Source organism: Erpetoichthys calabaricus, chromosome 10 (assembly GCF_900747795.2).
Source record: "Erpetoichthys calabaricus chromosome 10, fErpCal1.3, whole genome shotgun sequence".
NCBI lineage: Eukaryota > Metazoa > Chordata > Cladistia > Polypteriformes > Polypteridae > Erpetoichthys > Erpetoichthys calabaricus.
The window spans coordinates 165,877,238-165,902,772 of NC_041403.2; the positions used below are offsets into that span (position 1 = coordinate 165,877,238).

At 39.9% G+C, this 25,535-nt stretch overlaps 1 protein-coding gene and 1 long non-coding RNA gene across 2 annotated transcripts in view; both read right to left on the reverse strand.

Moving 5' to 3' along the window:
- Positions 1-16,336, reverse strand: part of LOC114659762 (ubiquitin-conjugating enzyme E2 variant 1) — a 60,703-nt gene extending 44,367 nt beyond the window's left edge. Inside the window, exons 1-2 of the mRNA XM_051932419.1 lie at positions 16,165-16,336; positions 3,487-3,606 (exon numbers count right to left, since the gene is read on the reverse strand). Of these exons, the coding sequence (XP_051788379.1) occupies positions 3,487-3,606; positions 16,165-16,294 (250 nt within the window). The 5' untranslated portion in view covers positions 16,295-16,336. The remainder of the gene's footprint in view (positions 1-3,486; positions 3,607-16,164) is intronic.
- LOC127529313 (uncharacterized) overlaps positions 1-25,535 on the reverse strand; it is a 232,405-nt gene that overhangs the window by 105,941 nt on the left and 100,929 nt on the right. The gene's annotated exons all lie outside the window — the stretch shown is intronic.

The following is a 25,535-nucleotide window of genomic DNA, read 5'->3' on the forward strand; positions in this document are numbered from 1 at the left end:
GATAGTGTTTTGTCTTTAAAGCCTCACCTGTCTTTCTCCATGCATAACAGTAATCATTATGGCCATATAGTTCAACTTTTGTTTTATCTGACCACAAAGCACTTGTCCAAAAAGACCAGGGGGCCCATGTATAAACCATGCGTACGCACAGAAATGTTGCATACGAACGTTTCCACGCTCAAATCGTGATGTATAAAACCTAAACTTGGCGTAAAGCCACGCACATTTCCATGGTACCTCATACCCTGGCGTACGCAAGTCCTCTGCTCGGTTTTGCAGACTGGCGGCACCCAGCATGAAAGTAGTGCTACTGTTCCTGTTTGGTTACCCTTTCTTTTTCAGATACACGTCCCTGATGCGGCTTTTATAAATACACTGAAATTAACCGCATATTGTTTATTAGTTTAATGCATCCGATTGTAATTAACCAGTAACAATATAATGGTCCACAGAATGGTCAAACTATTCTAAATACAATAGCTGCTTTAGCGTTGTTACTCTCACTGCACCTTCTGCTTCTTCTTTCAGCTGCTCCAGTTAGGGGTTGCCACAGCGGATCATCTTTTTCCATATTACTCTCACTGCACCACTCGGAGTATTTATATCACTGTATCTGAGTGGGGAATCTATGTACAGACCTCGCGGTTCAGAAACAGTTTCATCCCAAGAACTATAAACGTACTCAATCAGTCCATCAAGTGCTCCTTGTAGAACTGCTTGTACTTAGAAGTACAATTACCTCACTGGAAACTTGCACTACAGTTATAATATTGCCCAACCTGAGCCACTTTATAAAGCGCGTATTTATATATGATGACAATATCATTTTTAAGATGAAATGCAGCAAAATATGCTTATTATATTATACAGATAAAACTTTAACTTCATTTAAATAATCTATATTGTTAATAATTAAACATGCCAGGACACGGTGCCGTAGCGGTAGCTAGGAGCTTTCGCTCCGTTCACGGATTGTTCCTGCCTCACGCTGTATTCTTGCTTGTGTTGGCGTGACACTGGAAGGATAGATGGATAGAATAATTAAACACGTACTACGAAGATATTTCAATGATCCTTAAAAGTTTTGAAGAATTGGCATTCTAAGCTTATAGATGGCTTAACGTCTATTACAGAGCTGATTGTGTGGCGATTGGGTATTTGGAGAAAAGAAAAGTAAGGACAGGAATTAGGAGTTAGTACTGCTGCAATAAAGTATTTCATCGAAGGTCGCACATGGCACAGCAAGCATCTTGCGTGAGACATGAACAATCACTGTGCCACCATGTTCCCATGTTTAATAACATGATTTAACTCATATCATCATGAAAATGATATCACATATACATCTCAGTATTTTAATTATTCAGATAGCTGTAATATCACGAATGTAATGGATTCTGTGTTCTGTCAGAGGAAGAGAAAGCCCGGAAGCACATAGTGATTCACACACAGAGCACATAGAAGATCAAATACAAAACAAAGCATTTAATGTGCTACTTTAGTTACGATGGGATTTGAGAAACAAGTAAATTAAACGATTTTAAGATGAAGTTTATGATGTTCTACTTTAATGACAAAATAAACTAGGTGATTAAAGTGGAAATTTCGAGATTAAAGTTGACATTTCATGCTTTTTTCCCCCCACTGTGTGACGATTTTTTTTTTTATCTGTACCCTAATAAGCTTTCATATGACACTCAGACGGTGGGCTACGACTCGCCTTTTCATGGCGACTTTGATATTTGACAACTTCTTTTTTATTTCAGGCACTGTGCGACTTTGTGAATGTGAGCTTTCGCGTTTCTCCGACACTGTCACTCGATCAACTTCCTTTTGTTGATTATATCACTGTTTAAACCAACAAATAGTACATTTTTCCTTGCCTCCAATTGCTATTCGATAAAATTCTTCTATTTTACCCCGTGCTTTTCCCATTGTCTTTTCACATGAGGCTGAGCTTAAGGACTATTTATATTGATTTGCATATTCACAGAGGCATAATTCTGGGAGGAGTTGGGGTGGGACAGCGGGCGCGTGCACGTGTGTTACTTTTCACGCTGACCGGGATTTATGTAGCGGAAGAACGTGGAAGTTTGCGTACGCACAGATTTATGCATCTGGATTTTTCTGTGCATACGCACATTCCCGTTTTTGTGCTTACGCCATGTTATAGTGCGAGTTCTACGCACGGCATTATACATGAGGCCCCAGGTCTTTTTCCAGTTATAATACATAGCTATAATACATACAGGAACGAAGGTGCAAACATCAAAGCAACACTTTCATTCTTGTATGCATTATATCCCTTTTCCCTTGACACATTTACCACAAGTCTAGATAAGACCCCATTCCACATACAATTCATAAGCCAGTCCATCAGTCACACTGGCTTCTGCCCCCATTCTGCATGTTTTACCATTTTTTTAGAGACTAACAATTTATTTATGTAGTGTCTTTCACAAATGAGCACAATCAAATGCACTGTTCATGTACAGATATGTAGAACCGTTTACATGTTTTTTTTGCAGTACGAGTCTAGACAGGTTAAGTGGTGTGTACTGGGTCAGACAAGGAGCAGAAGGTGGGGCTTGAACCAGTGATTTTGATTTCAGATCCTTAGCCATTACACCATATAAAGAAAAAGAGAATGAAAAAAGACTTTGAGCTACCCGATCTACCCCACCTATCAGTACAAAAAAAATCGGGAGTGGTCTCCCCTAGCCTTAATCGTATAATCAGACATGGGGATGGATATTTGAGGAGTAAACCGCAAGACAATGATTACATTTTTAAATTATGGACATTAAAGAACCATCAACAACAAATTAAATGAATGAATAATATAATGAACAATTATTATAAAAAGTAAAGTTGAATAAATTGGACTCTGCAACTGCATGAATAAAAGGTAAGGTACCACTTCCAGTTTAGGGAAATAGCCCAAAAGAATCTACATTTCATACCTAATACTTGTATGCAAAATTTGGTTGACCTAAGTGAAAGCATACTCAAGTTATTGTGTTTATAGACAGACAGACACACAGACAGATATAACCATTTTTGAACTCTGGGAGGTCTAAACTGCAGAGATTCATCAAAATCTTGAAATGGAATTTTTGGAGGATTCAAATACTTTCCCCATACATTGTATACAAGGAATTCAGGGAGGTCTAAAATGTCGAGATTCATCAAAATCTCAACATCGTATCTTTGGACGATTACAATACTTTCACTATATTTTGTATACGAGAAAGTAAAAAAGAAAACTGTTAATATGGCCCATGCAAGATAGACATCTGTTACTTTGTATTTCTCCTTGTTAATGAACCTTTCTTTGGATGTATTTATTAAATGCTATTTTGTATATCTGTTAGTATATGGGCTACTGTCTGATGATCACAGATTAAGTTGTGGCACAGGAAGGTCAACACAGATTTGTGTGGCAATTTTCAGTTTTTATACAGTGGTAAAAATTTCTCATCTTACCAACACCAGTCAGCATGAAGGAAATATGATCAGTGTGGAAGTGGACAAGGAGGTGACAGAAGTTGAAGATGAGCAAGAAGAAGCAGAGGATGACAGATATCCACTCCTGGAAACGCTTTCCTGTGGAAGAAGAAAAAAATAAAAAAAAATAAAATAAAAATCAGTAGGTAATTACTTCAGTTACACTTTTTTTTATTCATCCATTTGCTGAAGTCTCTTATTCAAATTAGGCTAGCAGGGAGCCAGAGCTAATCAAGGCACCAGAATTCATTCACACACATTTTCACTCTAACTGCAGCCAAGAAAGAGAGATTCCAGTTAACCTAACATTTTGTGTTAATGGTTTGTTTGGCCCCGTGATTTTGTGCTTCATAGTGCTGTTGCAGAAAAATAAATTTAAACTTGGAGATTAATAAAATATCATCTGTCTGTTTGTAATATGGCTGGAAAAGTGGAGTACCCCAGTAGAAACGCACACAGACAGAAAAATCATTAGCGAATATGGATCGCGACCAGGCAACAATGTGAACTTAGCCTCCTGGAAAAGTAAGGCTACAGAATTAAGGCCTCTGCCACAGAGCAAACCCACTGTGGCAATTTTTTTGTTAATTTAGATAATATAACAATACCTACCATCTATTAATTCACTGCTTCCTAGTAAAGTTTCAGAGGCCAGTTAGGAAAAGAAACAGTTGACTTACTACTTGAAATTGGCTTCATGTAGCAAGTCTGGCTTAATCTTTTGGAAAAACATTCACGTAAAGTATACACGTAATGTGCAATTAATTAAAGCCTAAATTTTTTAAATTCCCTAAATAACAAAAATAATGTTTACATTATAATAATTATAATGAAAAAACACCTTACAGTACATTCATTTGAGGGGTACACAGGATAGAGCTGCCAGGGAAGAGTAAAAAAGGAAGGCCCAAGAGAAGGTTTATGGATGTGGTGAGAGAGGACATGCAGGTGATGGTTGTGACAGAGCAAGATGACGAAGACAGGAGGATATGGAAGAAGACGATCTGCTGTGGCAACCCCTGATGGGAGCAGCCGAAAGAAGAAGATTAGTAGACCATGATGAGAATATCATACAAGGGATGTTCAAAAAGTTTCTGCACTTTTTTTTAAAACTCTATTAAGAATTTCAAAAACAAATGACATCACTATTCTACATAGTCACCTTCGTTTGCGGTGCAATTTTCCCAGCATCATACCAACTTTTTAAGGCCCAATTACTACCTCTCCTGCCTTCACCATTTCTAATGAAAATATAAAAGTGCGGAAACTTTTTGAACATCCCTCGTAAATTAATTTATTACTCTGCATTGATTAATTGAATGTTGTGTCTTCACTACTGGATTAAGCATTTTATGCTCCATGCCATGTAGTGCGGAATGGGTAGCGACAGTGAGTGTGCTTACATGCACACACAAAACCCGGATAAGGCAAGAAACTCGGATAAAGCACAAAACTGGTTTCTTTACACGTGCAAGTATGCTTCTGGAGTTCACCCTTTGCAAAACACTCCAGCGTCATTAAACTGCGCAAAGGGAATAAAGCGTCATCAATGGCTGCTTTGAATCCGAAAACAAGCATGAAGCCTACGATAGCTTTCTGGTGATTTTTTAAAATTTTATTTAAATACATGTAGTCCTTCATGTGCTGTGAAGTAAATAACATCCAGCCCATTTTTTAACCCGACTACACTATTTCAACACATCCATAGCGAATACCTGCATTAAAACTAAAGTGCCAGTTTATTAATGTGTTTCTGTTAGTGGATTACATGCTGCACACTCTTTTCTGCTTGGTTGTACGAATGAGCACTGCAAACTGGAACACCAGTACACGTACATGCCTTGCCTTACACCCAGTGCTACTGGGATAATAATAATGCACATATTTTTACCTTAAAAAATTAAAACATTGTGTAAGGTTACTCGTTACTTAAAAATGTATTTGGACTATTAAATGTGTGTTACTTTTAACATGTGACCCCCACCACTGCTCCTGAGCTTCTGCTGCTGGGCTTAGCACTGCATGTTTAGCTCATTAACATGAATTTGGCAATTTTTGAACTATGGAGGCAGATTACTTCAACCAGGATAAGGAATAATGCAATTGTCTCAGCATTTGCCACAGGAAATTTACCCTTGTTGACACATCAGCCTGTAGCTGCTGAAAGTGAATGCCACGCTAAGAGAGTGCAACAAACATGTGCAGACTACAGAATCCTTAACTGCAATCCGGTTAAGGGTCTACATGGTCAAATAACCGGGATTACTCGTGGAAAAATCTAAACGTGTTCACATGGCTTTTCTAGCTGGAATAGGGGTTTACATGGCATTTTAGAAAGCAGGTTTCTGTGAATAATCGAGCTATTAAAGCGCATGTAAAGTCACTCAGTGACAGGGACACTTAAAAGACCACTGCACCCCAATAATCCACTCAGAACGAGTTCAGTTTCTCCTTCCCAATTCACTTTTGACAAAATTCCCCAGACATTTTCACTGTACTTGAAAGTGAAGCAAATTCAGCAAATTTCACTCATCCCTAATCCTGAGCAAACCATTTTTGTTTTCTGTGAACATGAAGCAGTGCATTTACTGCAGTGCTCTTTCTTACAGCAGTAAAACTGAGAACTGAGTTTCATGTCATGACTTGATTCAGACACATTGTTCTCATTACAGGTTAATAACAAATTTTATACAGTTTTTGAGCAGTTACACTACTGCAATAGATTAAATGTTATTGAGTCAGAATGATACATCCCCTTACTAGTACATGACACAGATCATTCTGATCGTAATTATTTACATCTCCTCTAGATCCAAATCTAATGCTATTGACAGATGGCTAGATGAATTCTTCAACAAGAACAAGTGGGGCACAGATGGAAGCTGCTTAAGGGTTGGCTTCACACAACTGTTAGAAAAATTTTCTCCACTTAGAGAACCACAGATACATGGAATAAAATAACCGAGTAGTGGGGGCAAACCGCAGTACACCTGGGAACTTTCCAGCTTCAACTGGAGGATGCAGTATTTTGCAAAACAGTTAGGTGAATAGGAATTGATAACCTGTGTTGGGCTGAATATGCTGTTCCCATTGAAAATGTCTTTTTGGTATAAAAATGCTTATCTTCCTTAAAAAAAAAAAAGTTACTCATTACCAACGCATTTGTGCTGCTTTCAAATTAAGCAGTGGCCTAAGTAGTCATTTATCACCTTGCTTGCTCATATAACAGTTTAATATTAGGTTTATGTAATTCACAAAAATCTATTTCAAGGTCTCTTTTGCCTCCACTCTCTTGAGCATGTGAAGCTTTACAGTCATAAATGTAGCTAATGAACTACTGGGAAAACACGCAGCTGTAAAAATGCACTTCTCAAACATTATACCAAACAAAATACTGCATTTAGACATTTTAGGGTATGAGGATGTGTCATTTTATTCCGATTGTTGAGAGTAAGGATGGTTTCAGTCACAGTTTTGTTAACCGTTTGATCAGACACACACTGCTAGTTTATGTAATAACTCTGTCACATGCTCTCCTTTGCTAGTTAAACTACACATTCTTTGTTAGTGTGACACTTTGTGTTACAGAGTCAAAGACAAGTGGGTTTTTTAAATAGATAGCTTAAACTCTGAAAGAAAGCACCATGAAAAGTGAAGCAGAGGGTGGGGAGGATGGCTAATTGTTAATATCGGGGCACAGCCACCCCTCATTTACAGCTCCCCGTGACAAGTATAGGACGACCTTCATCAGTAGTTAAATTCAAGCGAGCTAAGGGGGAAATGGGAGTAAATACGGGGAATAGTAGAAGGAATGGTGTGTGCATGAGACGAGATGAGGCAATGAAGGAGCGTGGAGACAACACCCATCAGGATGGAGAAAGAAACTCCCAAGAGTGTTAAGTGCCGTTCCAAGGAGGGCATCAAACCTGCTCAATAAGAGCAAAGGAACAAGGAGAACTTTGGGCTGTGGGGACTCACAGCAGGTACAGACGGAAGGGGCAGTGAGAGAGTTTGGAGGAGGCCTGGTTCCACGGCAAATGTCGAGGCTGTTGACTGGTGTGGCAATGACAGAAGTATCACTTGGGATGGGAATGACGGTCTTAAGGAACATAATAATGATCCGATGGGATGATGGAAGGAATTACTTGTTAATTTTTGTTGAGATTACAGCAATAGAGGCAAATGGCCGCATTCATGGAAGGAGTACTGTGGTTCATGTTGCTCTAGTGGTGGTTTATTTATTACGACCCCCTAAAATACTGTATATTTTGTTTAAAAATACAGGATTTATTTATACATAATTTATTAGATAAAACCTTATTAATCCAATGGGGAAATTCAGATGCATACAGCAGAAGCATAAAAAAAACAAGAATACAGACTTACAGAACAAATAATACAGCCAATCAATCAATAATTAAATGTATATTGTGCAGAAATTTCAAAATGACCTTGAACAGTACATTGGCAGTAAGCACTGAATTGCCTAATAGGAGCGGGCAGAAAAGACCACCAGAGGTGCTTCTTAGTACACCTGACTGCACTTAGCCACTTTATTGTAAGCACTTTTTTTGCATTTATGGTTTAAAACACAACATCTTTATCTTCTCTGATTTATGGCATAACCAGTGACCTTCCCAAATGTATCTCAAATCCCCGGGCAGCATTTTGTGGCAGGCTAGTGGAGCTGATCTGGTTTCCTCACCTGGGCAAGGCCTTGTCACACCACTTTTCCACACCCAAATCTTAAGCTCTCGGTTAGTCACATTTCTGTTTTAAAAGCTTTTCATGACTCAGAAGGTGTCAGCAAAGGCAGTACCACCCACCGTACTGAACGATTAATGCTGAGGATATTCATGACGTTTACGTTCGGCATTCCAATTCAATGAAATTTCATCTCAATAACGTAAAACATAAAAGGCACCGGAAGACATTCTTTTCCAAACGGTGTAAGCTACTCTTTTCACTCCTGCTGGGGCCTGATCTCTAATGTTTGCCCTCTACTGTTGCAGCTGTCAATTTCACCGAGGATCTAGACCAGTCCTTGAAGGCCACTGTGGCTGCATGTTTTGTTCCAACAAGTTATTTTACCTCTAACTGATCTTATTGTTTAATTAGTTGTTTTTTTCCTTCTCTTATTCTGCATTTTTGGAAAAAAAGAAAAAAGTTCCTTTTCACTCAGCTTTTATTGGAATTTGCCCCCTTAACCAAGTCACTTCATGCGACTTCTAGTCATAAGGTGCCTCAGACTTGCCAACTGCCATTACTGATCTCATCTCGGGAACAGGTCAATTTACAGTGAGCTTGCCTGACAGAGCTGGTGCTGTACAAAGGGTTAGCAGGTATGACAAGTTCAGAGACCTCTCCAATTTTGTCATTCTGTTAGGGTACATAAAACACAAGATCTCAGACAGACAAGCCTGCCTAATGTCTGTGAGGTCCAAAACACTCCTGTAACTTAGTCTTCGCTGCTGCATTATATCCATTGTACTCCCAAATGAGCATTCATTAGTTATCATCTCTAAAGCACAGAGAGCCCCATCCCTATGAATACAGACAAAATTAAACTGGTCTGATTTTGTCATACAGACTTGCTGGGTAATTCGGGAAGATTACGTAAATGAAGGCTACAACAGAAAATCACTGGAAAAGTAGTCTAATGTAACATGGCCTTTAGTTGTATCCCAGTAATGACAATTAATCAGTGGAGCAGACAGGGACAGGACAAATGCCACTAAATGCTGCAAGTCTGCAGCTACTTCAGATATCACACCTATACCACATTCTTGGCATTTTAATTCTTAATAGCCCTGCTAGTAGATAGATCTATCTATCTATCTATCTACTAGCAGGGCTATTAAGAATTAAAATGCCAAGAATGTGGTATGAGAATGATAATGTTAATAATGACAATCTTCTCAGATAATAAATCAGTATATTATCGCCAAGTAACATATTTAAATACTTACTGCATACCAATAAAAAAACTTAGGAAACCCAGTTTTTAAGTCTCTTATGTCAAGTCTTTAAATCATTTGGTGTTGTTAGCTGCCATTACTAGAATTACGAAAACAAACTCCTCACAAAATGACAAATTAATAGCAAAATGACAAAAGAGGTTTAAGAACCTAAACTATAGCAAGAATACAAAATATTACATTTTTATGAATGTAAATCTTACACTACTGTTATTTTCGAAATACAAAATGATAGAATTAATTAAAGACCAGATAATTAAACAGTGAGATCAACTGACTTGTTGGTTGGGAAACTGAACAAAAACCGGCCATCATATTGGTCCCCATAATTGGTGTTGGAAAGTATTGATCTAGATCAGTGGTTCCCAATCTTTTTTTGGCCATGCCCCACCTAAGTCTCTCTAAAATCATGATGTCCCTCACTGTAACATATACCTTATTCTTGTTATTACCTATTCAAAAAGTGAACTCCTACTCACATGGAGGAAGCCCATAACGTCATTAATTTGGTCTAAACAAGCTTCCAAAGAACATGGAAACAAAACAGGGAAAGGAGAGTTGAAATACTGACAAAGAAATCACTAAGAAATTATTAAAGAAAATAATACAATATGAAAATACAGCAAATACAGCTTTGAAAACATAAGAGACATGATATTCATAAATATAAAATAACTTTAATTACAGCTTTTTCTGTAATATTTTGATCATATTTTTTGTAATATTGCAAAATTTTATAATCATTGTTACAATTCATATTATTTTAATAGTAAAAACAATTTCTAAGTAGAAAAACCCAAGCTGATTGTAAAATCATAAATTAAAGGGTTCTTCACCATCCTTTCTATGTTTATATAAATATATAAATGTCTCTGTAAAAAGTAAAAATAAAAAAATTGTTTATTTTTTTCTATCATTTTTAACAGTGAATTTCTGTTTTTTCATTTTATAAAATTGTTTAACATACCTAAATTCTCGAATTGCCCCCCAGTGGGGCGTGTGCCCCATGTTGGGAATCACCAGTCTAGATAGTTACATTTCAATAATATCTTTATGTAAAGGAGGAAAAAAAAGGACAACTTTACAACTGAAAACTAAATCCTTACATTAGTGCAGACCATTAGATATTTCACCTACATCACGGGTGTCGAACTCCAGTCCTGGAGGGCCGCAGGTTTTCATTCTAACCATCTAATTCCTTAATGACCAGTTTTTGCTGCTAATTAACTTCTTTTGCCGTCATTTTAATGAACTCAACTCAGGCCCCTTAGTTGTCTCTTTTTCCTTAATTAGCAGCCAAACAATAATGAGACACAAAACAAGCCACCACATAAGCAGCTCACCTGTGCCCATCACACAATATTTGAAAATTAAGAAAAGTGATGGTCTTGATAAGGTTGATCTCTCAGGTCACCAAAACATTTTGATGGTGTTCTCAGAAAAAACAGAAAAATCAACAGTTTTGGAAATGTTTGCTGTGGCAGAATGAGAGCAACAATGAGCCATAGAATTAAATAACTGGTTTAATTAACAGCAAGAATCAGCTTTGCATTAAGAAACTGGTTGGAGTTTGAAGCCCCATTTTAGCTAGTTATCTGTCGGCTCGTTTCACGTCTCATTTCTGTTTGGCTGCCATTTAATGAAGAAAAGAATCAATTCAGAGGACTGAATCCTTAAAAAGAGGGCTATTAAAAAGAAGGGAAAAGACGTTAATTAGCAGTGAAAACTGGTCACTGATCAGGAAATGGGTTAGAATGAAAACATGCAGCCACTGCGGCCCACCAGGACCGGAGTTCGACACCCCTGAATCCTACATCATGCAAAGTGGCTGCTTTTCCAACAAGGATGTGTAAGGGATGTGAAGAGGAGAATTTATACATGGTGACCTCATTGGAAATGAATACAGAATTTCAACCATAGCTAAAGACCCACCAAACTGTTGCTTACTCACTGCTTCTTTCCAATTAAACATAATATACTATTTAAAAAAAAATAATACAAGTTCAATAAAAGCTTGATACCACAAGTGTCTGAAAATTGACACAAATAAGCATATTTCCTTAAAAGAACACCAAATCTAATTGAGATACATATCTGCTGCACCGTTCTGCACACAGACAAGTATGATTCCCGCCTTGCTAGTTAGGTTAACAACTTTGGTGATCGCAATCCTAAAGACGTGTTACAGACGAATACTCTGTACATTTCTACAAGCAATTGGATCTTGCATATCCTTAAACTCACCTGCAAGAATCAAGAAAGAACAATATCCAGGTAATGGTAAGATGTGACCTTCCTGTGAGATAATACAGTAACATTCACAATGGCATTTTAAATACATCTTCACATGGAAAATACACAGCACCTGAGACTAAGTGGGCTAATTATTAGGAGCACCTGCACATCTGATTATTCATGTGATTATCTCATAAGCCAATTATATGGCAGCAGCAAAAAGAATAAAGTCATGCTGATACAGGTGAGGAAAGTCAGTTAATATTCACAAACATCAGAAGGGTGGAAAAAAATGTGATCATGGCGATTGTGACCGTGGCAAGATTGTTGGTGCCACCTGGGCTGGTTTGAGTATTTTGTAACTGCTGATCTCCTGGGACTTTTCACACACAACAGTCTCTAGAGTTTATTCAGAATGGTATGAAAAATAAAAAAATATCCAGTGAGCGGCAACTCTGCAGATGGAAATACCTTGTTGATGAGGGAGGTCAGAGGAGAATAGCCAGACTGGTTCAAGCTGCTAATAAAGTAACTCCAATAACCACTCTGTGCAGCTGTGACAAGCAGCAAAAGCTTAGAAGACACAACATGTTGAACCTTGGGGTAAAGCGGCTACAACAACAAAAAATGATGTCAAGTTCCACTCCTACCAGCTGAGAACGGAAAGCGGAGACTGCAGTTAGCAAAGGCTCTCCAAAACTGGAAAAAAAAACATAGCCTGATATGATGAATCTCAACTTCTGCTGAGGCACACAGATGGTAGAGTCAGAATTTGGTGCCAACAACATAAATCCATGCAGCCAACCTGCCTTGTGTCAACAGTCCAGGCTGCTTGTGGTTGTGCAATGGTGTGGGGAATGTTTCCTAAGCATATTTAGTGCTTGTTAATGGCTATTGATCATCTCTTGAATGCCACAACCTACTGGAGTATTGTTGTTGACCAACTGCATTCCCTCATGGCCATAATTTACGCATCTTCTAATGGCGACTTACAGCATGATAATGCACCATGTATCAATCAAAGCAAAAGTCATCTCAAACTGGTGTCCTGAACATGCAAATGCTTTCAGTAGCCTTCCCAGTCACCATATCTGAAACCAACAGAACACCTTTGGGATGGGGCAGAACAGGAGATTTGCTGCATGAAAGGGCAGCCGACAAATCTGTAGGAATTTTGTAATGCAATCACGTCAACATGGACCAGAAATCTTAAAGGGGCATTTCCAGCATCTTGTGGAATCCATGTCATAAGATTGGAGGCTGTTTTGAGAGTGAAAGGGGGCCCTTTCCAGTATCTGTATGGTGTTCCCAAGAATTTGTTCAGTGAGACTTTTTTTTTTTTTTTTTTTTAAGAAAGAAAACATACTTTGCTCCTCCGCAATGATGTGAACTGGAGGCAAAAAATAAAATTGATTTTACTGGTGTACTGCATTGTTACATGTCTTACATAGAGGAGAGAGAAGAACTGGGAGCATGTGCTGATAGTGCACTGCCGCACCCTCCACACGACAAACCATCTGGACTGGGACCCGAGTGTAGCAGAAGACACCTCAGCACCACACTGGAACAGTGTGAGCTTTATATATATATACTGTATATAAAATGGTAACTGGAGTGCCGATCTTGCCACCACCCCTCAAATTTTTCCTGCAAGCTGCAGGTGTGGAAAAAATACATTAAGTGCAAAAGAGGCTTTAGGGAGCAATATGCCTTCATTTTCACCTTTTAGACATTAAGAAAATATTTTTTTTCTGACTTTTGCAGCTGCAAAAAATCACATGTGAAACAAATTTTAGCATCAATTTTGTGAATCTATGCAAAATAACACTGAACTGTTTTGCTCATCACTATACACAGCAAACTAGGAGACTAGTTTAATCTGCTGGGTGCCAGGTAAGAGAAGTTAGGAAGGGCTTAAATAGAGAATCCAAGTTGCTGGGAAGAGGATGCCAGGTGGGATGAATCGTGGGTGTCACCTTATTTGTGCTACCCACATTATTCTCCTTGCACACTACTCTGCATTAAAGCATACCTGTGTTTCATGGCTTAAGCTAACTTCTCGGCTATTGCTGGGAGAAAATGAATTTTATTTAGATTTAGGAATTTTACAGAGTTTATTAAAAGAGGTTTAAAATGTCCCATCTCCAGACTTTGTAAGCTACTAATGTACTGTAACATCTTTATACCTTGGCAGTGACGGCTGGTCCAGGTGTGTTGAAGAAAAATGTGCAACTCAGCCAAACTGTGCTAATGGAACTTTTTGTTAGCAGCCACACTACCTGAACTTCAGAACAGATAATGTACATGAAGCTAAGGATGTTTGGGAGACTATCTAGGAGAAAGTTTGGGTTGCTGCTGAAAAAGGTGTTGGTGAGGTGATCAGGGGGCACTTACCCTGTGGTCCGTGTGTGGATACCTATGCCCCAGTGCAGTGATGGTGACATGATGATGTAAACATTGGTGCCATCCTTCAGATGAGACATAACACCAAGTTCGTGACACTGTGTGGTCATAAAAGATCCCCGTTGTTCATTGGCTAATAATCTCTCTCAACTTTTTGCTTGTAATAGTTAATGTGTGGCGAGTGTGCCGACACAAGAATGGCCATTGTCACGTCATCCAGGTGTATGCTACACATTGCTGAATGTAGATGCAGTCCTACACTGTTTATGAAAAGCGCTTTGAGCAGTTTAGAAAAGCTTTATGTAAATAAATTAACTAATTAATTAGAATTAATTTATAAACTACAGTTTGCCTATTGGACAAACTCCTCCATAAGGCTTATTCTCAGCTCGACAAAGCTGGCATCACTGTGAGAATTATGTTTTCTGATTTCTCCAGTGCCTTCCGTACCATCCAGTCATCATTGTTATGGGGTAAACTCGGATATATGCTGGTGGATGAACCTTTGTTGTCCTGGATAATGGACCACCTACTGGGAAGACCTCAGTTTGTGAAACTCAAGGACTGTTTCTGATGCAGATGTCAGCAACACTGAAATACCACAGGAAACAGTCCTGTCTTATATTCTCTTCACTCTGTACACCCGAGACTAAAAATATAACACCAGGTCATGTCAGTTGCAGAAATTCTCACATGATTATGCACTTATGGGGTGTATTGATAACAGGAATGAAACACAGTATAGGCGTCAGGTGGAAAAGTTTGTTTCGTGGTGTAAAGAGAATGGTCTGCATCTTAATATCAGCAAAACCAAGGAACTGCTAACTGACTTTTGCTCCACCAAAGAGACTCTATGTCAGGTCACTATTCAAGGAGTGGATGTAGAGGTGGTTCACTCCTTACGAGTACTTGGGGGTCCACATTAATGAAAGGTCAGACATGGTCTCGGAACCAAGAAGATTTACATAAGAAAGGGCAGAGCAGGCTCCTTTTCCCTTAGAAGTCTGTGTTCTTTTAATGAAGGAAGGGACATCCTTCACATCTTCCATAACTTTGTGATGGCCAGTGAGATTTTCTATGCTGTGGTGCTCTGGGCTGGTAACATCACTTGAAGAGAGACCCACTGAATCAACAGGCTAATTCAAAGGGCAACCTCAGTTATAGGACACACTCTGGAATCTCTGGTGTTAGTAGTGATGGAGAGAATTAAAACAAAACCAAGTGCCATTATGAACAATGCTGCACACGCTCTCTCTGACACACAAACACTGAAGACTTTCCACCCAACGAATTACTCAGCAGAAGTGTGTCAAGAAACAGCATTGGGGCTCCTTTATAACAGCAATATCTGCATAGTGCATATGACCTTGACAGCCAAGTGAGAACTTTTCTCTCTTTTGAATTTTTTTGCTTTGTAGTCATTCCGGTGTGTATACTTATTTATCTATTATTTATTTATGTATGCATTTAAAGAGCTTATGTTAAAAGCCTAATTTCCCCTTGGAAAGAAATAAAGTTCTATTTATCCCTCAACTTCAGAGAGGTGAGGTGCTGCAAAAGGGCCACTTCTTCAATTTGTTACATTGTACAATGGGGAGGTGAGCAGATTTAGTAATCCTGAAACTTCACAAACTGCACAAAACGGGAAGTAAGGGAATGCCAGTGTGGAACGCGCCTCCAGCATTACAAACTGCATCTTCAGTTGTTAGGTTTGCGTTTCTACAGCGAACTACGTCACACACCTTAAGTGTCAACGCTGCTTCTGGCACGTACATTTAAAAGACGGGGGCGCTTAAATAATTCAGCTGACAACAAGATGCACACAACCATTGTGATTGTGTACCGGTGTACATTCCATACGTTACACACACCCGAAATGACTGGAATGGCACAGCACTGGCATGGGGTGTCCCTGCAGGCAGACAGACTGACATGTAACGGGGTCCCATTGCACGAACGCCGGCTAATTCGCATGCAACCGCCGCCCCGCGATTCTCGTCTACTGTACACGTTTAACACCCTTGGCTACGCGTCAGCTTACCGGATGAATACAAAGCTGCCAGCTCCCGAGCTCCACGCCGCAAGTCTCCCGGGTCAGGTCCATGGGTTTCGGGGCTCCTTTCCGCTGCTACTCGATCTAACCGGTTCACCTCGCATTCTTCTTTCGCCATCTTTCTTGACAGCAACGCGCCCCACCAAAAAAAAAAAACACACACAGACCGCCCGCCAACGAGAACAGCCGGAAACCAGCGTCCTCAAAGGGCAAGCACTTTGTAGCATGTTGTTAAAACAGCCAATCAGGACCAACAAATGGGCAGGGATTTAGTGACGTCACCGAAAAAACACGCAATCATACGCTTCAGATTTGGCCTCCCGCCCTTGAGCGACGGGGCTCGTTGTCGCTTACTTCCTGGAGTGGAGTCGCGGGCTGCAGCCAATGGGAGAAGATGCGGGGCTACACTGGTATGACTAAGTCAGGGAGGAGAGACGTCGAGCTGCCAAGTTTCGAGGAGTTTGTGCGGTGCAGTAGCCACTCGTTCGGCGCAAAGGTGATTAGAATCGTATATGACAAAAGGTGTTATTAAAGAAATACTTTTATTTGAAGTTACTTCATTGTTACCCCTTTGTCATATTTTTCTAAAGCAACGGGTTACTAAGTTAAGTCCTGGACAACCAGTATGTTTGGGGGGATTTTATTCTAAACCAGTTTCACAAACAAATGGTTCCGCCTTACTTCTAAATGATCTAATTGTTTAATTAGTCTTTTTCTTCTTATATTTTGAATTTATAAATATGTGATAAGTACATTTACGTCTAAAAAAATGAGAAATGCATTTTTTTTCGCAGTATCTTTAAATGTTAATTTTGTGTAACTCGCTTAATCCAGACCAGGATTGCAAGGGGTGCTGATGCCTATTCCTGCGAGCAGAGCATAGTCCATCGCGGGGCAGACACATCAAACACATATTTGGGACAATTTAGCATTGCCAGGTCACCTAACCTTCAAGTTTTGGGTCAGTGGAAGGAAATCGGAGCACCGGGAGGAAACCCACATAGACACGATGAGAACATGCAAACTCCACTCCAGTGACGTAGTTCGGGGCGGGGCTGAGCTTCAATTTGCCGCCCTCCAACTAAGGTTGCCAGACGTCCCTTATATACGGGACATGTCCCATATTTTATAATTTTGTCACCTGTCCCGTACTGACCTTTCGGGAACACCCAAATGTCCCGTATTTAGTTCATTTTCAAATTTCGTAATTAAAATATATTTTTACTTCCGTCATGGAATCTTAACTGTCAATGTAAAGAATTTTATAGAGAGGTGTTAAAAAACAACGACCTGTTAACAAAAGCCAAATCATCAGTGAAATATAACTAAAGGTACAAGCTCAGTTCTCGTGCGGTCTGTTAAGAAAATTTTGCATATAAGTTTCTCAGTTTTTTTCATATTCTCCATATGAAACAAAATTTTCAGTTTATTTTCTGTATTGTTTGTATTAAATAATAATTTTCAAAATTATTTTCCTTTACATTTTTATATAGTCTCTATTGAATAAGAATTTTGCAATGATTTCATTTTCTCAGAATTTCTTTTAGTTATCTGTATTCCCTGTATTAAATAATAATAATATTTCTCTGTTGTCTGTATTAAATTAATATTTTCAAATGATTTCACTTTTACAGAATTTTTTTTTAGCTTGTATTAAATAATTTACAAATGATTTTACTTTTGTTTTCCTCATAATCCATTAAAATCCTTGCTTTCTGTTTTAAACTTATGTCTGTACTTTTATATAATATATTGGTCTGGGTGTGTAGGGGGCATGTATAAATTTATATGTATAGTAATATAGAGAGAGATTTTAAGAGTGTCCCGTATTTCTAATTTTCTAATCTGGCAACCCTACCTCCAACATATCTTATTATGTTAAACTATTTAAATAAAAAATTTAAATAACGCATAGAGAAAAATTAAGATACATTTTGCATAGATTCATTCACATATAGTGAAACAGCAATAATTTTCACATATAATTACTTAGAAGCATCAACTGGACAAGAATATAGTATAGATGCACTGATAACCCATATTCTGATTATTAGTATAATATAATTACTCTGCAAAATCCAGAACCAGTGTAGTGTACAAGTAATAGGTGGGGATGTTTTCTGCGCAGAACAAGAATGAATTTGGATTGATAATGAAAGGAAATTATTAATTGTAAATTAGTTGTTTATCCATCCATTCATTATCCAACCCGCTGAATCCGAACACAGGGTCACGGGGGTCTGCTGGAGCCAATCCCAGCCAACACAGGGCACAAGGCAGGGAACCAATCTCGGGCAGGGTGCCAACCCACCGCAAAAATTAGTTGTTTATCTTCCTAGAAATTGTTATTGGTGTAATGTTTATGTATATTTTTGTTTATTTTTGTTATTGCCTCGTAAATTTCAACTGCTGTGTCTGATGCCATCACAGAAAGACAGTCTGAAAATTATTTTTGAAGCAAAGTTATGTGTTTGAAACTATGACAAAGAAAACACATTTCCAAATTTAATCTAAATGCAAGTATCATAATAGAGCACTTTTCTGAATGCACATTAAAGGGCCAGCGAAACAGACTGATGAGATGTAATTGACTGTGATTTGTGTAAGTCACGGGTGTCAAACTCCGGTCCTGAAGGGCTGCTGTGGCTGCAGGTTTTCATTCTAACCATCTCCTTAATTAGGGACCAGTGTTTGCTGCTGATTAACGTCTTTTGCCTTAATTTAAATTCACTTGACTCAGAATACTTTGTTGTTTCTTTTTTTTGAGCAGCCAAACAGTAATGAGACATAAAACATGCCGCCACATGACTAGCTAACCTGTGCCCACCAAACAGTATCTGAAAATAAAGAAAGGTGGTGGTCTCAGTAAGGTTGATCTCCCAGGTCACCAAAACATTTTGATGGTGTTCTTAGAAAAAAGTTTTGGAAAATGTTTCCTGTGGCAGAAAGAGAGCATCGACAAGCCATGGAATTAAATAACGGGTTTAGTTACCAGCAAGAATCGGCTTCTCATTAAGAAAGTGATTAGTGAAATTGGTTGGAGTTTGAAGCCCCAATTTAGCTGGTCATCTGTTGGCTTGTTTAACGACTCATTTCTGTTTGGCTGTCATTTAATGAAGAAAAGAATCAATTCAGAGGACTGAATCCTTAAAAACAGGGCTATTAAAATGAAAGGAAAAAGAAGTTAATTCACAGTGAAAACTGGTCACTGATTAGGAAAAGGGTGAGAATGAAAACCTGCAGCCACTGAGGCCCACCAGGACTGGAGTTCAACACCCCAGATCTAAGATGGTAACCCAAGAGAGAGAGAGGGGTTAGGATCAGGCGCTGATACAGCGCATTGCCGCACCCATCACATGACGAGCCAACTTTGTATCCCATATTAGGACCCGAGTGCAGCCATGCAATGGGTGACACCTCAGCACCACACCAGTTCAGATGGAATGGAACAGTATGAGGTTTTTTATGGTGGATGGAGTGCCAGTTCTGCCACCAACCCCCAGGTTTTTCCCTGCAGGTTGGAGGGCCGACATGCAGGGCTGGATGCAGATTAATGTCATACCCAGGACGGAGCAATTGTGGGTTAAGGGCCTTGCTCAAGGGCCCAACAAAGTAGAGTCACTTTTGCCGTTTACGGGATTCAAACCGGCAACCTTCCGATTATCAGTGCAAATCCCTCGCCTCAGAGCCACCACTCTGCCCAAGATGGAGAATTAAATGCAGAGACAGTGTGCAGTGTGGGTGGAACAACTGGACAAAGGTATCCAGGAGTATTGTGTGATCAAAGGAATAAGGCAAAGGGTAAAGGTCACATTTTTAAGACCTGCAATAATGTATGGTGGCAGAAATGAGAATATGGAGATGGATGTGTGAAGTTACAAAAAGGACAGGATAAGACGTGAGACGATCGGAGGTACGACAAAAGTGGGAAAGAAATCTAAGAAAGTACAGGAAAGGAGGTAGAAGTGGCATGGACCCGAGATGAGGAGAGACAATGAAGATGTGGGCAAAAGAGAATGGAGGTAGAGGGGAAGAGAAAGCGAGGGAAGCCAAAGAGGAGAAAGAAGGTCTGAAGGAAAAGGGCCTGACTGGTGAGGAGGTGCAGGACTGAGCTGTTTGGAGAAGGTTGATTGAGTAACATCTACCCCACATAGAAGTGGAGAAAAGGTGAAGAGGAAGAAGAATGTGGTTCTTCTGAGCAATGCCATAGGGCAACAATTTTTGGTTCCCTAAAAAAACATCCACGTGAATGTTCCAGAAAGATCCTTTCAGTAACAGACTCTATAAATAACCATGAATAAATAATAGGAGGTTTATAAAATACCAATGGGCTCCTTAGTGCAGTGGTTCTCAAACTGCAGGGGGGCGCAAAGTAACAAAAAAGGGGGGTGTGAAGATGTGAAAAAAAGAAAACAAGAATCAAAAATATGAAAAATACATCTATTGAAACCAAAAGAAATTAACTTAAACTACATTCTGATACTAGAAAAATAAATATAGAGTTAGATAAATGTCGATTAAAGTTAAGTAGGTATAATAAAATGTGAAAAAATGAGAAAATCGTTCCTCCCCCAAACTATGCAATTCTTCAATTCCACCCGGGGGGGTAAACGTTAACATTATATAAAGTTATTGTCTGTTTTTTTTACCTGCATTATTATCAATCTTTAATTTAATATTGTTTTTTTGTATCAGTAAGGTGCTGCTGGAGTATGTGAATTTCCCCTTGGGATTAATAAAGTATCTATCTATCTATCTATCTACCTATCTATCTATCTATCTAAAATATGCATCTATGATATATCATTAATTAAAAAAGAACAAATTGGTATTAGTGGGCTCCTTTCAAAAAAGCGTTAGGGGGGCGCGATTAAAACTGTTATGAAAACTCGGGTCGCAAATACTTAAAGGTTGAGAAACGCTGGCTTAGTGTACAAGGGCTCTTCCTGCTCATAACAGCACAGGGTAACTACAGGTCTGCTAGGTAGCCCAGCTTTCCATTAGACACTTCTTATTTTTTTCCACATACTAACAGAAAGACCCCAATTTCATATGCAAAGAACCCTTCACAGAAAGAAATGGCTCAAGCAGAGGAGCCCACACAAGTCAGTCAAGTGTCATTTTAGAACTCTTATTTTTAAGGGTGTAGTCGTGCATCAGGAGATAAAGGAGGTGCATCACCGACTTCTTGTGACCCTGAAATGAATCAGCAGGCTCAGAAAAGGAAGGATTTTCATTACTGCTGCATAATCTTCAGGCACACCCATAAGTCCTCTTGATTCTCATGTGAGGAATCAGATGGTTGAAGCAGTGCAGCACAGCACATTAGTCAAGATGCTTTCGGAAGTCAGCAAGAAAAAGCGCAGTGTCATCACGAGGCAGCGTTCAGGAGTTACTGCTGCCACTTCTGTTTTCAAGGACGGTTCTTCTCCGCTTGTAGTGTGGTGTTTTGTATAAATAGACCGCAGAAGGCGTAACAGATCTGCACTCAACCTTATGTGGTGTTGCTCTGTCAAAAGGTGTGTTATGATCCGCTCTGTGAAAGGCACTTTATAATAGAAATGGATCAATTGAAACCTTTTTGAATATCTTCACTGTGTAATAAAGGTATTTATTATTGTCTTGTCTTGTTCTTGCTCCTACTCTGTTCAATGCTTGTATGGACTGGGTGTTGGGCAAGGTTGTGGGGTCCAGTGGCTGTGGGGCATCTGTTGGTGAAGAAAGGTTCATGGATCTTGACTTTGATGACGATGCTGTGATCTTCACAGAGTCAATGGAGGCTCTGATCGGGGTGCTCGAGAGACTATGCGAGGAGTCTGAGTGTCTGGGCGTGCGAGTGTCCTGATAAAAACTAACATCAGGCCTTTAATGAGCTCTTGGGCAGAGCCTTCAGCAGTGTGTCTGTCTGTGGAGAGAGTGTCGACCATGTCGAGAGGTTTACTTACCTTGGCAGTGACATTCATGTCTCTGGTGACTCTTCCTATGAATTCAGTAGACAGATTGGGAGAGCATGGGTGGGCATGAGATCGCTGGAAAGGGGTGTGTGGTGCTCCTGATATCTGCAAAAGGATGAAGGTCCAGGCCTTTAGAGTCCTGGTGCTTCCTGTCTTGCTATATGGTTGCGAGACATGGACGCTCTCCAGTGACCTGAGATGAAGACTGGACTCCTTCATGTGTGTCTCTCCGGAAAATCCTTGGGTACCATTGGTTTGACTTTGTGTTGCTCATGGAGTCCCGAATGACGCACATTACCTGCATTGTGAGGGAGCGTCAGTTACGGCACTACAGCCATGTGGCGCGTTTCCCCAAGGGTGATCCAGCTCGTAAGATCCTCATTGTTGGGGACCTGAGTGGCTGGACCAGACCAAGGGGTCGCCCACGTAACACCTGGCTGCAGCAGATAGAGGGTCATTTCCAGAGGGTGGGACTGGACTGTGTGTCTGCCTGGGGGGTTGCAAACCGGGATCCCGAGTTGTTTCTTTGTGTAGAGGGTGCGGTGATGCACTGTACCAGTGCATGCTCCCCAACTTCACTTGACTTGATTATTGTCTTGTATGATTAATCACGTCTTTTGAAAATTCATTAAAATGAAAGAGGCAGACACCTCATTGTGGCGTAGTGGTTACAGCTTTAGACCTCAAACCCTGAGGTTGTGGGTTCAAATCCTGCTGCTGACACTGTGTGACCCTGAGTAGGTCACTTAACCAACCTGTGCGAAAAAGGAAATGTAACCAATTGTATCTGCCAAACGTTGAAAGTCACCTGGGGTAAAGACATCAGCCAAATAATAAGTAATAAAAGAAATAATAATTTCTGGACCCCCTAGTTAACACACCCTCCCTGTCTCTGGTGCTTCTTTTTCTCTATATGCCAAAAAACCCACAGGTGAAGTTTCACTGTAAATTTAAAATGCCCGCTCATGCTGTATAGTGTATTATAGTTGATACCCGTCTTTCGTGAAAGTGACGGACCTGCTGACACAATCATAACAGAGTTGCTTTTCTGTCCTGGAGTATCCAAATGTTAAACCAGTGGTCCTGGGGACGCCATGTGGGTGCTGTTTTTATTTGTACTGTAACCTGCAGGAGGCTTTGCAGAGCCCCAAACCCCCAGACACAACCACACAACACAGTCCTGGGTTCAGCTACTAGCCGTTTATTTCACACACAGGGTTTCAGTTTCCTTCTTTGTAGGCTGCACAACAAGCAATAAGTTTCTTCTTCTTCAGTTCCCATGCAATTTCATCCACCTCCTCCCGACTCGGACTTCTCAGTGGACAGAGGTGGCCCCTTTTCTGCCAGAATCAGGAATACTTCCAGTGTCAGAGTGGAATATGGTAGAAATCATTACTTTAAATAAACGGCTCAAAAAAATTAAAGGACCACTTTGAAAGCACATCAGATCTCAATGGGAAAAAAAAGTCCTGCTGGCTCTCTCTACTGCTATGGACTGATATGGTAATGTGTTAGGAACAAAAGGATGGAATTAAAATTGATGAACCGACAGAAGGCTGAATTCAAAGACACCCCGAAAATCAATTTAAAAAAAAGGCAGGCGAGTCCATTTTGCCGAAATTTCATTGCAGCAACTCCAAATCGTACTCGGGACAAACACACACGCACACACTAGGGCCAATATAACATTGCCAATTCACCTACCTGCATGTATTTGGATAGTGGGAGGAAATCAGAGCACCTGGAGGAAATCAACGCAAACATGGAGAGAACATGCAAACTCCACCCAGAGAGCAACTGGGACTCAAATCCTGATCTCCTTACGACAAGGCAGCAGCACTACCTCTGCACCACTGTGCTGTCCCTTCTGTGGTTATGCTTCCACCTCAATAAAAGGATAAGTGTCTGTGTGTCCACCCAGTCGCTGTGTTTCTGTCATTCCAACAGATGGTGCATCATTAACATTAATGCTGCTTGTACAAATCCCATACCAAATGGCACATAACAGAGACATATTCATTGCCTGGCGCACTGCAAATGTTAATGCTGAGGCCTGTGTTGATTACTTGCATATCAATCCATCTAAGACAAGTAGCTCAGCTAGTACCTAAATATTTCATCTAAACCAGCGTTTCTCAACCTTTGAGTATCTGCGACCCGAGTTTTCATAACAGTTTTAATCGTGGCCCCCTAACATTTTTTTGAAACCCTAATAAAATTTATTCCTATATTTTTTGCTGCCGATACACTGCTACAAGTTTAAAATTTCCCTACGAATAGCGAAATTTCGCCATATATGGCAACATTTGCGCCCCCTTTTTTGTTACTTCAGGGGGGCACGCCCCACAGGTTGAGAACCGCTGATCTAAACATTATGAACAAACTACTGTATATTATTATTTAGTGCCTTTCCAGGAAGATATGTCCTGTGCCACAATGGTGCAATGGTAGCGCTGCTGCTTCGCAGTAAGGTGACCGGGGTTCACATTCCGGTTACTCCCTTTGTGGAGTTTGCATGTTCTCCCCCTGTCCTCCGGATGCTCCTGTTTCTGCCCACAGTCCAAAGACATGCAGGTTAGGTGGACTGGTGAGGCTAATCTGGCCCGGGTGGGTGGGTGCCTGGGGGTGGGTGGGTATCTGCTCACCTTCTGATAGGCTGGTGCTCTGTCCAAGGGTTGTTCCTGCCTGTGCTTGCCAGGATGGGCTCCTGCAATCTTACCCTGCATAAGTTGGTGTAGAAAATGGATGCTTCTACCATGCAGTCTTATTATGTGAAAAGCAATTAGTGCTTAATATGTTGATGAAATTTAGGATGTGATAAAAAAGTACTAAATATGATTTAGTAGTTCTTACCTGATTTCCATTTGTGACTTTGACCTAATAAATTTGCAATATTAGTTAGAGCTTGCCTGATTTATTTGAATGTGTTTTACATGCTTCATTTGGGTTTACTTTACTCATTTTAAACATGGGGCTTAATTTACCCAAATTAGGTGAGTACAAATTGCTGCCTCATTTTTTTTTGGGTGGGGGGGTATTTTTTTTCAGTGTAGTACACATTAAAGATTTTGGTTTTGTCCACATGCTTTATAATGGAAAAGCCCAAAGAACCAAATTCATATGCAAAGAAGCCTACAAATGAAAGGGAACCCACACAGCCCAGGAAAGGTCCGTGTCAGAAATTTTAAGCGTGATTTCATTTTATTGCCAAAGCAAAACCATAGATTTGTGAGAGAGAGAGAGAGAGAGCCACTGGCCACCGAATGTGGTCACCAAGTTCACAACATGAAAACAAAGATGATGCCCTTCCAGTGCCGTGTGCACCCACGATGTCAAACGTTAATAAATACAGTTATCAGAGTTTAGGCGATTTTTATAATCCGTTAAGAAAGACCATGATGCTCC